General features: G+C 44.1%; 1 protein-coding gene across 1 annotated transcript in view; it reads right to left on the bottom strand.

The window, feature by feature from the left end:
- The window catches only part of gli2a (GLI family zinc finger 2a), an 89,472-nt gene that overhangs the window by 39,514 nt on the left and 35,663 nt on the right, over positions 1-14,295 (bottom strand). Inside the window, exon 3 of the mRNA XM_034885609.1 lies at positions 1,481-1,586. Within this exon, the coding sequence (XP_034741500.1) occupies positions 1,481-1,586 (106 nt within the window). The remainder of the gene's footprint in view (positions 1-1,480; positions 1,587-14,295) is intronic.

Genomic DNA, 14,295 nt, shown 5'->3' with positions numbered 1-14,295 from the left:
GCTCACGCCACGCCTCACGCTCACACCACGCTCATGCCACGCCACGCTCACACTCACGCTCCTGCCCACACCACGCTCACGCCACGCCACGCCACGCCCCGCCCCGCTCACGCCTCCCGCTCACACCACGCTCACGCTTACACTCACACCACATTCATGCCACACTTACGACACGCTCAAGCTAACACTCACACCACATTCATGCCACACGTACGACACGCTCAAGCTCCCGCTCACGCTGTGAGTCTATCCCTTGCACTGTCAGCCAGGGAGCAGAGCAGGTAGCAAAGCAGCGAGCACAGCAGGATCTGCATTATGACAGCGGCATGGTGACCTGCAGCCTTCATTATGTTCCACGTAACAGTGACGAAGGGCGCTCCATGCAGAGTAAGCGCCATCCTTCAGGCAGGAAGAACAACCCTGACACCCGGCATGCAGCCACAGACAGAACGCCGCCAACGAGCGCCCCTGCGCCGACACCCTGCTCCATTTCCCCGCGACAAGCCGCCGTAATTAGGTGAATTTGGCGAATGCTGGGGATAAGACAGCTAGATCAAGGTCTTGATGAATTAGTGGGAGCACTCTGTCAGAGTCCTGTCACATTAATCAGAACAAAAAGCAGGTTGTTCCCCCTACTTTCTCCTCGCTTTGCAGGTGATGAATAGCTCTGCCTGCGCTGCGTATCACCTGATCTTGCTGAATTTAAATGTAAGCGCACAGTTCTCACAAAACCTCTATTGATCTTACTCCTAGGTTCCCTTCATGGATTCCAATATTTTAGATAAGCATAGAAGGCCCGGCAACGTTAGGGAAGGCCAGACTTTTATGGTAATAAGGCAGAAAATAAATTAGTGTTTGTTTGTAGGTCAGGTTAGAAAACCAGTTTAAAATTCAAGCACAGGGCTGGACTGCCAGCCTATTTATCCTCAGCAATATGCTGGGAGTTCATGTTTTAGAAATAAGATACATAAATGTGTGACTGAATGCGATTTCTAAAGCAAATAATAAAGTTGTTCAGAAGGATTTTACTATTATGTGAAACATATCTATGTACTTCTTCCAACGCTGACTATCTCTCAGCAGAGCTCACCTAGAGGCCTACAAGTCCTAGCACATGAAAGGTTAAGAGTGCTAATGTGGCTCTCTTCTCTGTCTCCCTCTTGCTCTGTGCATCTTGTCTGGCTTTGATGTATTTGAACTTGTCTCCGTCAATGAAGCTTAGAAATCCGATACGAATTTGCTTGGTTAACGCTTGGTTTACCATTAACCTAAAATTGGACCTACAAGAACATGCAACCTACAATAACATACAACTGGAAAGGTAGATAGTGATCTATCTAAACTTTAGAATCTCCACTAGAATTTAAAATCAACCTTGGTGGATTTGAATAATGTTTGGTTGCACAGTAGGGTTAGGTTTGTTAGGGAAGGTATACTGTGGATGTCACCATGAGTATTTGTATCATCTAATGAGACTTACCCATGCATGGCGTGGAGTGGGTGTGGCTCATAATGGTACCGCCCCTCGTGGTGCCTCACATCGATTGGGATGGGCGTGTGGAAGGTGGGGAAGAGGTGGTGGGCCCCTGTAAGTGCACAGAAGAGAGAATAAAGGTCACAAATACAAATCAACAAAAACAGTGACTAACATGAAGACTGAACTACAGTTCCTGACTAATGCCTGCAGCGCAGCATGAGATGCAACTGTACCATTTTACTGTTCCTGTAATCCAGCAGTAATTGAAACCTTTTTCCCCGAGAACTGTATGTTCATTAAAGGCCCTCTCCATGCAATGAGACCAAAGCAGAGTTTACACAACAATGAATGTGTTTTTATGTGTCAGACAAAGAATGCACCAATCCACCGTTTCCTGCCATAAATTGTCCGATGGCTGGAGGGAAGTCTCATTAGGACAACAAAGCCGTGTGTTCTTCATTATTACTGTGATTAGAGTGGCTGAGTAGGAGAAATTAGTGTCTTGATTGACGGAGGAGGAGAGCTCTAATCAAAGACAAAAGCCTACTAATTCTCTCCTGTTTCGTGGTAGAGTTTCACATGTTTGATGCAGGAAAATAAACCAAAAACAGCTACGCTGGATCATTTCAAACCCATGAGCACACATTCAGTTGTGTGTGTGTGTGTGTGTGTGTGCACTATGGAAGGACAGAGCCAGAGAGCAAAGTGCACTGCCGCTCCCTTGGGTTGATCTCTGGTTGCCATTAGGATTCTTGGGCTGTACGGTCCAGTAGAGCTGAGATGCCCTGAGAGCAGAGACCACAGGGGTTAAAGGTCAGAGCTCAGTGAGCGCAGATCATTATCTCTACCTGAGAGGACCACTGGGACTGGCTGACAGGGGACACCAATGTGATGCCAATGTCCCACGAGCAAACAAATTGAGGACGTTTAAGTCGGCCAGGATTGATAGACATTCAGCGAAATATACATTTTTCTACAGCCCTAATTCGGTCACTACGTCATAAATGCCATACTTACATACTAGTTTCAATAATTAAGATTTTGATAAATTTCACTTTGCAGGTTTTTTACTTGATGTTAAGCCAGTGTCTATTAAACGTAACACTTCCTGCAAACCTTTTACACAGAGTCTGCCAGGAGAGGGATCCATTAAAATGCCCACTGGAGGGCTTTTAGTTTGAAACATCTATGCAGGAAGGGCTGTGTTTCAGTGGTGGTATTTAACAGACTGGGCGGAAAACAGAAAGATGGAAGTGACTGGAAATAGGCTGTGAATCTTTTAATACGGTTGGAAATGTATGTTCAGTGCAGCTGAGGGGTGGGTATGAGTATTTGTGATTTTATCTAGTCCACATCTATATATATATATATATATATATATATATATATATATATATATATATATATATATATATTTGTATTTAATGTTAAACTCATTTTAGGATGCCTATCCATGCTTTATAGAGAGCCTATTGTAACATCTGGCCAGGGACTGCAGATGAAAACTAGATTTTGTGCTAATTCTGAAATATTTACAGACTAAAAAAACATGCATGCATGATAACTAGGACCACAGTTAGAAATGAGCCGTCCTAATCAAATAAATACATCTTAAAAACTAAATGCCTGGTTCTCTGTCAATGATTAAAGTATTTCTTTTGGATACACAGAGTTTTGCATTTAAAGCCCTGTGTTTGTCACTATAATCGCTTCTCTTTTCAAAGTCTGTCAATTTGAAACACCTCAATGTTGGAGGCGTGCCTCAGGGCTCCTTACGCGCTGCAGACAGCGCTGTGAAGACAAGGTGTAACAAGACTCTGTGCCTTTGGGCCATGACACAACACTGACTGTTGTTTTTAGGGGCTGCCAATCACAAAGGACAGCCATTACTGCTGCTTTAGCCTGATTGAGCCTTTTGTTATAGTGACTGAGTCAATCATCCTGCCGATGGAACGTCTTGTTCTAAGTTAACACTAATGGAATACACACAGACCGCCAGAACCGAGCTTCCCTCAGGGCAGCCATGGATTCGATTAGATAATACTTTATTCATCCCACAATGGGGACATTCCCTTGTGAATGCAGCAGTATTTCAGTGGAAAGCAAACCAACAAACAGGCAAACAACAGACACTGTGTAAAAAGTACTGAATAAATGTAAAGTGTCATTATCTAAAAAGTATTTTAAAGTAAAGTGAGGTGGCATTTTAATGTAAGTGGGTAAGTGACGTGAAATTAAATAGAATAATATGTAAGTAAATAATATAGCAAAAGTAAGTACTCATGATATGAATTACATTGAAGTGTGACAATAATACAAATAATACAAAAGTACAAAAATATAAATATGTACAGATGTACATGAATCTATTTACAGATATGTATGTGCAGATATACATAGGGGAACCATTGGACTGCTGTGGAATGCTCTGGCCAACAAAGATAGTTTTTCTAACTTTAGAATTATACCAAAAATCGGTTAATTCCTGTTTTTGCAAAGCAAATTATCATCACCGTCCGGCGCTTAGCAGCGCCCTAGACAACTGTGATTGGATAAAAGAAATGTCAAAAAACCAATGGACGTCCGCAGATAAAACAAGTCTCAAACTCAGAATGTTCCACAGCACCCCCACCCTCGTTCCTTGTCTCCTCTTGTCTTTGAGTGCAGAGGGCCAAGGGCTCTGTGTTTCTATCAAGATCTATGCCGCTGGATCTCGGCCAGTGACCCTCCCTTGCTTTTGTGTGTGAGACAGGCGGCCAACTCTGAGTCAACTTGGGTTTTAAAAGCCAAAAGAGGCACCCCGTAAATGAGTGAGAGGAGTGAGAGCTGGGAAAGGGAGTTGGAGCTTTGTTTCACAAGTGGAGCCAGAAGTTGGGGCTTTGTGTGAGAGATGCTCCCTGCTTGTGCTGCCTGGCACATCTCTGGTGGGGGGGGGGGTCATGGGACAAGATGACTAGACTAAGACAAAGACAGCAAGGTCGGGCTGGAGGCAGTCAGGCCAGCACAGCATCTTCTTTGACGTATTGGAAAGTGGATCCATTAAACCGTCAAACTGCAGGACCCTATTCTTTCTTTCTTTAATTCATTACTTTGCATTGCGCTTGTGCTGGGATGTATTTTGGTCTGGTAACTTTTCAGCAGGTAGTGCTCTTAACGTCCACTCCTTCAATCTTTGTTCAGCTGGGGTAGCTTGCTAGCTAACCTGCCTAATATCCCATATTTAGGCTACATCTACACCCTTCTGAGACAAAACCAATCCACACAAGAGTTTGAGCTCCAGTAGCAGGAAATTGGAAGAAGAGTGTCTGACGTTACTCAGCGGCTTAAAATACAAAGAATACTTCAGAGAAAAACACAACAATGGAGTTTATTAAGAGCAAAGATTTATTAGCTTGGAGCAGGGGATGAGGTGGACTGTTCCTGAAAGGTATGTAAGCTACCTAACCGATCCTAAACCACATTTTCGTTTCCAAAGGTCTCCGTTGGTTTTCAAACCAAAAGGGGGCAGCAGGGTTTCCAAATGTCTTTGTTTTAGGGTGCGCGGAAAGGATTTGCGTTTTCAAACCAAAGCCTGGTGGTGTAGATGTAGCCTCAGAGTAGCAGATGTAAAATGATCTATGAAAACTGCTGATGAAACATGGCAGTTTATTCATATTAAATAAGTCAAACACTAGTAGTGATTTTTGGTTGAATTCCTATTCAGAAAAAAAAGTCCGGTCCGTTAGTGAAACACATGCACAAACACACTGAACCAACCAGCACTAAGCACCCCCCCCAGAGGCTGTACCCTTCCCCTGCCTGCGCCCAGCTTGCTGCTCAAAGGGGGGGGGGGGGGGGGTGATAAGGGCTGAACAGGCCCTTCCATCACCCAGACAGCTGCATTGTTCCCTGGACTGCAGGGACAGCTACCGAAAGGTACATGGCTGGGACCATTCACAGATCCTCAGTTTCTCGACACACTCGCCGGGCCGTGTGTCCCCTTTGGGTCTGTTGGCATGCAGGGTTTTCCACCCAAGGCCTCATGCTGTAGATCCAAAGCAGCAGGGACTGTTCACACCAACATCAGCACAACTTCATTTTATCAACTTTTACCACAACGCATTGGGACATTGAGAGGAAGAATCAAATGGTCACAGTGACAGGTGTCCAGAGTTCCATCTTCTCTTATTGTTAACATTTATATAGTACACACAGTACCTACCAGTCAAAATGAGAAAGCATGTCCAAACTTTTGACTGGTACTGCATTTATTCAGGTTCTTGTATCTAATATTTTTTGTTTATTTTTTTTCTTTAAGACTTTTTAAATTTTGGATTATTATCCTGAACCTGCGGCCACTGGGTCAAGGACCGAGCCTCTATATATTGCTACATGCTCTACCAGGTGATTTAATGTGATGCTTTTGTACAATTCTTTGTGTTGAAACTCAGTTTTAAAGAACTGTCGACAAAATCGTATCAGTGTTAGTCTTCTAATTGGGGACAGCGGGGGCTTTGTGCTGGTGTGATCTTGTACCATAAATCCAATCTAACCCACAGGAACATGTAACTAGTGGTCCTTGTTTTAGGCAGTCTCTTCTCCGGTCTCTCATAACAGGTTTTAAGACTGAACAAGTCTTTGCCCCCTAGCCCCAATAATGAGACTTGCCAAACATCCTGCTACATCTTCCCCTTTTTAGTTTGCATCTTAAAGCCCAGGTTTGATCTCTCACTATAGACAAAGCCAGGTGTTCGATGTTAACAAAGGCCCCCTTCGAGTATCATGACTCAGAGACAAGAGAAGGAAAAGCTCTCTCTCATTATGTCCAAACGAAGCCCCAGATCAGGACCATGCTGAAGTGGAGAGCGGAGTGGGCTCATGTCTTTGAGGAAGTACTCAACCATAATAATAACGCCCTGAGAGGCCCGGCCAGGCCAGGAATAATTTTGAAGGGAAAAAAGCCTTTGTTGTGCTTTGAGAGAAAGGGGCAGTGAGTGAGAGATAGAAAGAGAGAGAGTGAGAGAGAGAGAGTGAAGAGCAGAGGAGTAAGAAAGGTGGGGGTGCTCAATTGAGACAGGAAATTCCAGCAGCAAAAGTTGGCCTGGGTCCTAACAACACAGCATCGTGCCAAACGGCTATACACAAGTGCTCATGTTCACGCACGTAAATGCATGCATGCACACACACGTGCGCACACACGCACACGCACACACACACACACACAGATACTGATTTGTTCTGCAGTTCAGTCTCAGTAACAACCATCAACAGTGACTGAGACAAACACAAATGTGTTACTTTTATGTTTTACAGACATGCCTTTCTTAAAACACACACACACACACACACACACACACACACACACACACACACACACACACACACACACACACACACACACTCTTCAGCAAATGTTGTGCACCAGGTTAATAAAAAGTGTATGTTTAGCCTAATCTGGGAATCCTGCACTACACACACAACATGAAACCTGCAGGTTTAGTTTGCAAGACATCGCTTCCTCTAGGGCAGTACATGGGCGAGTGATGGCGACAGAGGGATTAGAGGCTTACAGGATAGCACGGAACCACTGCCATCCATGAAAGGAAGTCTTAACAGAGTGGCTCTTTACTTTAACAGCCCTCAGGGAGGGTAAAATGATACCTTTTTTATTGATAGGGGGATTTTGGGCAGAAGGTAAGTGGATTAGGCCAATGATCTCTGTCATGACACAAGATGGTTTGAGCGGAAATTCATTAGTCCCTGTGAACTCGTGCAAAGTGCAAAGTATGTTATGATGTACACATCAAACACCCTCTCCCTGGGAAGACTAACAGTGGTGTTCCAGAGGATTGGAGTCGGCACTGTAAAGAGAGCACGCTGTCTAAAGCAACGACCATTAGTCAGAAGTGGGGACTAAAGCTGGGTACTGAACATCAACAGCACATTTCATAGTGCATGTTACACAGTATTCAAAGGTGACCCTGAATGCAAGCTGAGATTAGCAATTGTGGCTGTTTAGTTGAGGTGAAGTTCCATTACAGCTAGTTTGGATAAAATGAATGAAGTTGGTTTTTGACAAGAAAATACTTGTATTCACCAAAACCCAGGTACAGTATCAACTCTAGTATCAAAGCAGCTGAAATACATTTTTCGGCTACTTCCTGAAGTTATTACACGTTTGACGTAATAATGCCTTGAGCAAACAATTGCCTTTATACCCTTTCAACAGACAGGGATTAACACTAACACTCATTTGGTGTTTCTGATGTCTTAATAAAAAAAGTCTATAAATAATCGTTTATTAAATAGAAAACCCAAGTGATATGCAGACCTTTTTGCGCTGAGGTCTGCATTTATAGTTTTATGATGAGCTGTGAGCGAGTGTGAGACCAAATGACAGTAGTTTATTATACAGGGCCTTGTGCCTGTGTTTATATCCTGCTGCCATGACGCCTTGACCCCCCCCCCATGTGTTGTATCACTTTGCAGAGCCTGTTGTGTAGCTGCCGCGGTTCCTGTCCCACCCTGTTTACAGATCCCACTCAGACCCAGCTGGCCTCCCTCCTCTGTGATCCGTCTCTGTCAAATCTGCACTGGGGCCTCAGCCAATCACGCCTCAGTCTCAGTGTCAACCTCACGAACCCACCGCCAGTATGATCCATCACCTGGCCTACAAGGTGCTGCACCGCCTCCCCTAATTGTTCTAAAGAGTGAACGCTACCAAGACCTTATCTCACCCGGGCTGCCATTAGCGGCCGGATCTAACATCCATTCAGAGTAACACAGGCTCCAAGAGAAGTAGCATGGCTAGACGAGGCTCTTGCTTTTTTTAGACATTTGCACCTCCAGATAAAGTATTTATGTTGATACCCCTCAGCATGGAGGTTTCCTTTAGTTTCTGCTGGTTTTACCATGTCAGCTTTTTTACCTTTAAGAGCTTTATCAGAACATCAGCTAAGTCCTAAGTTCCGTTTTCAAGCTAAATGCCCTTAACATTGCACTTCCCCATGGCTGAAGGATAAAATCTGAGGTACAATCTGTAAGAGACTCACGACAATAACGGGAAAGCTGATTGGCTGCAATATAAATTGCATATTGGTCTCGTTTTATTCACAAAACAGCAAAATTATATTTGCACTAGCAACAGAAGACATACAAGACCCGGGAATAGAAAAAGAGCATTAGAGGACGTTGCATGGACGTTGGGTTTCCATTTTGGAAGTGGTGGTGTAATCAGTGGTGTCCAGCAGCAGCACTTGGGGATCATTCCCTAACGACGGCCATGCATCACACGTCCGGAGTCTTAGGCGTTTAGTGGGCCCGGGTGTAGCCTTCATGTGTGAGTGTGTGATGGTAGCGTACAGGTAGCTTGGCTCTCCTTGTAGTGGGCCTCTCTGTGAAGACTGATGAGGTGTCAGGGTAACCCGCTTCCCGTGCAGACTTCTGATTTATCGCCTGGCCCCTTTAGAGCACAGGGGTAGGGCTGATCAGGTAATTAATGCAGTGGGTTTATTGTTATTGTTGCAGCGGTGGTAATGTCAGGCCAGGAGGATGCGAAGAAAAACGAGATAAAACTTCCATCGGGCTGCGCACTAGGAGCTTCAACAAAGGATTGTTTTCCTTACCGATTAATCTGTCGATTGTTTTATTGATTAATCGATTAATTGTTGTCTCCCTCTTGCTCTGTGCATCTTGTCTGGCTTTGATGTATTTGAACTTGTCTCCCTCAATGAAGCTCAGAAAGAAGGGCCATTAATTCTGAGCTCTGGTGCTGACAAATAGGAAGGAGTAGTAGCGCAATTCTCATAGAGAGGCCTGAGCCACCTTGGCTTTCCTGACGTTATTTACCTAAAACTGTATCTGAAGTGTCTTTTATATAGGCCTTAGTGGTCCCTAATACTGTATCTGAAGTGTCTTTTATATAGGCCTTAGTGGTCCCTAATACTGTATCTGAAGTCTCTTTATATAGACCTTAGTGGTCCCTAATACTGTATCTGAAGTGTCTTTTATATAGGCCTTAGTGGTCCCTAATACTGTATCTGAAGTCTCTTTATATAGACCTTAGTGGTCCCTAATACTGTATCTGAAGTCTCTTTTATATAGACCTTAGTGGTCCCTAGTACTGTATCTGAAGTCTCTTTATGTTGACCTTAGTGGTCCCTGATACTATATCTGAAGTCTCTTTATATAGACCTTAGTGGTCCGTAATACTGTATCTGAAGTCTCTTTTATATAGACCTTAGTGGTCCCCTAAAACTGTATCTGAAGTTACTTTCATATAGACCTTTGTAGTCCGTAATACTGTATCTGAAGTCTCTTTTATTTAGACCTTAGTGGTCCCCTAATACTGTATCTGAAGTCTCTTTCATATAGACCTTATTGGTCCGTAATAAGGTATCTGAAGTCTCTTTATATAGACCTTAGTAGTCCCTAATACTGTATCTGAAGTCTCTTTTATATATACCTTAGTGGTCCCTAATACTGTATCTGAAGTCTCTTTTATATAGACCTTAGTGGTCCCATAATACTGTATCTAAAGTCTCTTTTATATAGACCTTAGTGGTCCGTAATACTGTATCTGAAGTCTCTTTTATATAGACCTTAGTGGTTTCCTAATACTGTATCTGAAGTCTCTTTTATATAGACCTTAGTGGTCCCTAATACTGTCTCTGAAGTCTCTTTTATATAGACCTTAGTGGTCCCATAATATTGTATCTGAAGTCTCTTTTATATAGACCTTAATGAACCCTAATAATGGATCTGAAGTCTCTTTTATATAGACCTTAGTGGTCCCTAATACTGTATCTGAAGTCTCTTTTATATAGACCTTAGTGGTCCCTAATACTGTCTCTGAAGTCTCTTTTATATAGACCTTAGTGGTCCCCTAATATTTTATCTGAAGTCTCTTTTATATAGACCTTAATGAACCCTAATATTGGATCTGAAGTCTCTTTCCCAAAATTCAACCTTGGTGCAGAATTCCAGCCACTAGAGCCGGTCCCACAAAGAGCTTTCCTTAGTTTGCGGCATTACTGAGTCTGTAGCTATTGAGGGGGAGACGCCACTTTGTTTGTTTGAAAGCCATGATGTCTCTCTCTCATGGGGGGCCTAATTCTCTGGGAGGGCATAGCGGAGAAAGTGGAGGTAACCTCGTCCCTTATGACCTCATGAGGAGCAAGATTCCAGATCGGCCTATCTGAGCTTTCATTTTCTCAAAGGCAGAGCAGGATACCCAGGGCTCGGTTTACACCTATCACCATTTCTAGCAACTGGGGGGCCATAGTCAGGCTGGGGGAACTCACAGTGTTAAAAAAACTAATAAAGTGAAAATTCCCTTATGTTAAAAATAATTGATTAACATAATAATTGGCAATTACTTCCCTCAATCGACTAATCGATTAGTCATTTTCCGCTGCAGCTCTACTCCGTACTGCATACCTGAAATACTGAGTTGTCATTATCATGTGTTTACTGCTATTCTCATTCATCAAAACGACACTGCAGAATCAGTTCATGTGTGACTTCATCGCTGATCTCTCTCTCTCTCTCTCTCTCTCACTCTCTCTCTCGGGTTTCAAACAGCTCTTACTTGCCAGTTTCTGGCATGTGTGAACGCACCAATAAAGCCAAGTCACTTCAAACGGCGGGAACTCCGAGCTGTCCTCTGTGTTCTGCGAGGCCTTTAACCTCTGAGACACAGCTGACGGAGAGGCTGCCAGTTCACACAAAGAGCGTCCTCATCGCCCTATGACGGCATCCTCAGCGCAGGCTCAGCACTCCCCCTGCGTGACTTGTAAACAGGGCTTTTTTTCCTCTAAAGGAGGGGGAAAGGCAGAGGAAATGAGGTACAACCCCCCACCCCCCGGGGAGTCTGCTCTCCAGGCCCAGGCAGGAGGGCTGGGGAGTATCTCCTGGATGGATGGACCTGGCCTCCATCAAACTGCCAGGCTGAGTCTGCTGTGTGTCTTACAGGATGATGCGTTCACACGGCCTGCGTCACACCGTGTGGAAAAACACAGGTGGGGGAATGGGGGTAGTGAGTTTAGGCTGGGATGGGGGGGTTCTGCCACAAGGTTGGGACGCAAAAAAAAAAAACGAGCCTGCGGTGAAAAGTTATTATGGACTAATATTAAAAGATATTTCGGTGAGTAATGTTTGGAAAATAAGAGAAAGTTTCCAAACGAGCCCCCCTATTTGAAATCCGGGAGCAGACAGCCCCACAAGGGAAGCGCTCGTCCAATCAGGTGCAGCCATCGGTTTAGGAGGATGTGTGTAGTCTGGATTCTTTGCTTGACATAAATTGTTCTTGATGGAGAAATAATTCATGTTTAAAATAATTTCTGTCCCTAAAAATGTGTAAAACCTATCAGCATGGAGGTTGTATTGGATAACCGAGCGATATCCATTAGTTTCCTGGTGACATTAATAGCAGCTATGTTTACAGCAGCTCTGCAGACATGTGGCCCGTTTCAGACGGAGCTGTGGGACACATCGGGCATCCCTCTGCTTGCTCTGCATGTGTGTTTGCATTTCAACGCTGACCCGTTGTTAGTCTTTTAAAAAGGTCAGCTGGCAGGGGAGAATAAACTGTTGGAAACATTTGGTACGCTCCATTTGGACCATCTGAGATAAGGCTTACTTCCATTTGTTTAATGGAAGGCCGACTCTCACCAAACATCCTGTGAGTGTCACTTAAGGCTTGACACTTTCAAAAGCAGGAAATAGAAAAACCTAAACTCTTGACAGTTGGTAGCGTTCATAACACAGGGCAGAGCATCTCTCAGGTCAGCTATTAGGATAAGATAAAAGGCTAAGATAAAGCGGTGCACACACACACACACACACACACACACACACACACACATGGCAGCAGCAGCGGGGTCTTATTAAGCCCCTTCTTGTCTGGCCTCCTCAGGGCAGGATTGAGCGTGGAAACCATCTCACTCTGGGAATTTGTTTTAAAGTCCTAACAAGAAACAGCTGTGAAGCAGGTCAGAGGGCCTCTGACCAACTGGATTGGCTCTCAGGTGACCCCCCTCCCTCCACTTCTCCCTCCAGGTCTGACAGTGCTGCTTTGCTCTTTCTCTTTTTGTAAAGTGTCCACGTCTTACCCGGAAAAGATGCCGTGGGTACTGGTTGTTGTATGGGATATTTAATGTTTTCAGAAGAATGACCATTCCCCATTTGTTCCCTGTACATGACTCTGCATAGAATTATCTGCCAAAAAGAAAGATAATATACTGTTCCGGTGTCTTGACTGTTTATGGAGTCATCTGTCTTCAAATAAAATGGTAGTCATGCCTTGTTTAAAGGCATCCAAGACAGTCACAGAATCAAATCTTTAAAAGAAAACTGATCAGTATGAAGACCATACCATACAATACTGAGAAATAGCTCAATGCATACATTAAAAACCTGCAATCCAATATCAGACTGGGTCCTTCTGCTGCTCAGAAGTTATTAATAAATGGAAAGGAGCTTTATGTGCTTAACAAATAAATCAACCTATCACAGTGACAACAGAGGATTGATTCATGAACCAAAGCATTTTAACAGCACTGCCTTGTGTCTCCAGTCTGATGAAAAACTGAGGAGGGACATTTCCCTTTCAGCACCCCCTTCTCCCTTTAGCTCTTTGACATGAGGCTCTTTATTGAAGCATCCTGGTTGTTTTACACAGAATCAGTGAAAGGAAGTAGTCCCGCGTTGAGCATGGAATGCTCAATGGTCTGAAAGGTGCAGAGAAAGCGAGACAAAACAGAGGATTTAGTTTCACTTTTTACCACTGGTGAATGACGTAGAGTTAGAGCTGGGCCGGTTTAGTGACACGTAGTAAAGTTCACGGGTAGTGCTACTGGGTATTAGTTAAGTTAAAACAGCATCAGTTTCCCGTCTCTTGTGGTCCGGATAGAAAAACAATAAACAAGGATGGTTGCCTCAGGCTAGAGTGAAGGAAAGAAGAGAGGCAGTTGATACAGTGATAAGGGAAGAGGAAAAGGAAATAGGAAGAAGAAGGGGGCATGGGGTCAACAATGGCGTTATTAATTAGGCCACAATCTCTGGGATCTGCCGGGTCACAAAACATGTGATTTAAAGGTTTCTCTGCCGTGGGGTGTCTGGATTACTAACGGGTCTTTGGGCTGAGAGGAAAAATAATCTTTGCCTTGGCTTGATTTTTTTAAGGGTATTTTTTTAATAAACATAGTCCCCATTTCCCTGTGCATTTTCCACTGCTGGTAACAGCTTGCCTCGGCTCGCCTCGGCCCGCCTCGGCCAGTTATGCTTCCGTTTTCCATTGCAGAGCCTCAGCGTGGCTGGTCACTATAGCAACGCGTGATGACGTAATTTTCAGCGCGGTTCACAACAGCACGTCGGCTACCTGCCGCAGCCAGAAGAAATATTGTGTTTCAAAAGAAGCTGAAGGAAGCAACGAAAATCACCGCTAAAAAAAACAGGAGTTTGGGAATACCGACTTCAGATGTCGACATGACTGTTGTTAGCCGACACAAAAGGGTAAGTTAAGTTTCCTGGTAACGTTAGCTAACATTTGCATGTGTTCAGCGTTGCAGTCAGTATTTACTGTACGCTATATAAAGTATATGAACTTTAGCAACCATGATTACACACCAACATGTTTGCTGTGTACTGTTTGTGTTTCAGAGCATTCACGCTTTGCAAAAATGCCGCCGCAGACCGTCTGGTGGGCGACGTCCGACCGGTGAGATCTCCGGTTGGGACCTACTGGGCTTCGTATAATCTTAATAAGAGTCACGGACAGGCTTATGACAACGACTGGGATGCATCTGGGCCAGCAGAGCCGGGGGGACACTGTCACGGGT

Source organism: Etheostoma cragini, chromosome 11, assembly GCF_013103735.1.
Source record: "Etheostoma cragini isolate CJK2018 chromosome 11, CSU_Ecrag_1.0, whole genome shotgun sequence".
NCBI classification, from domain to species: Eukaryota; Metazoa; Chordata; class Actinopteri; order Perciformes; family Percidae; genus Etheostoma; species Etheostoma cragini.
The sequence above is the reverse complement of the archived record's forward strand: the minus strand, read 5'-3'. Positions and strand labels throughout refer to the sequence as shown.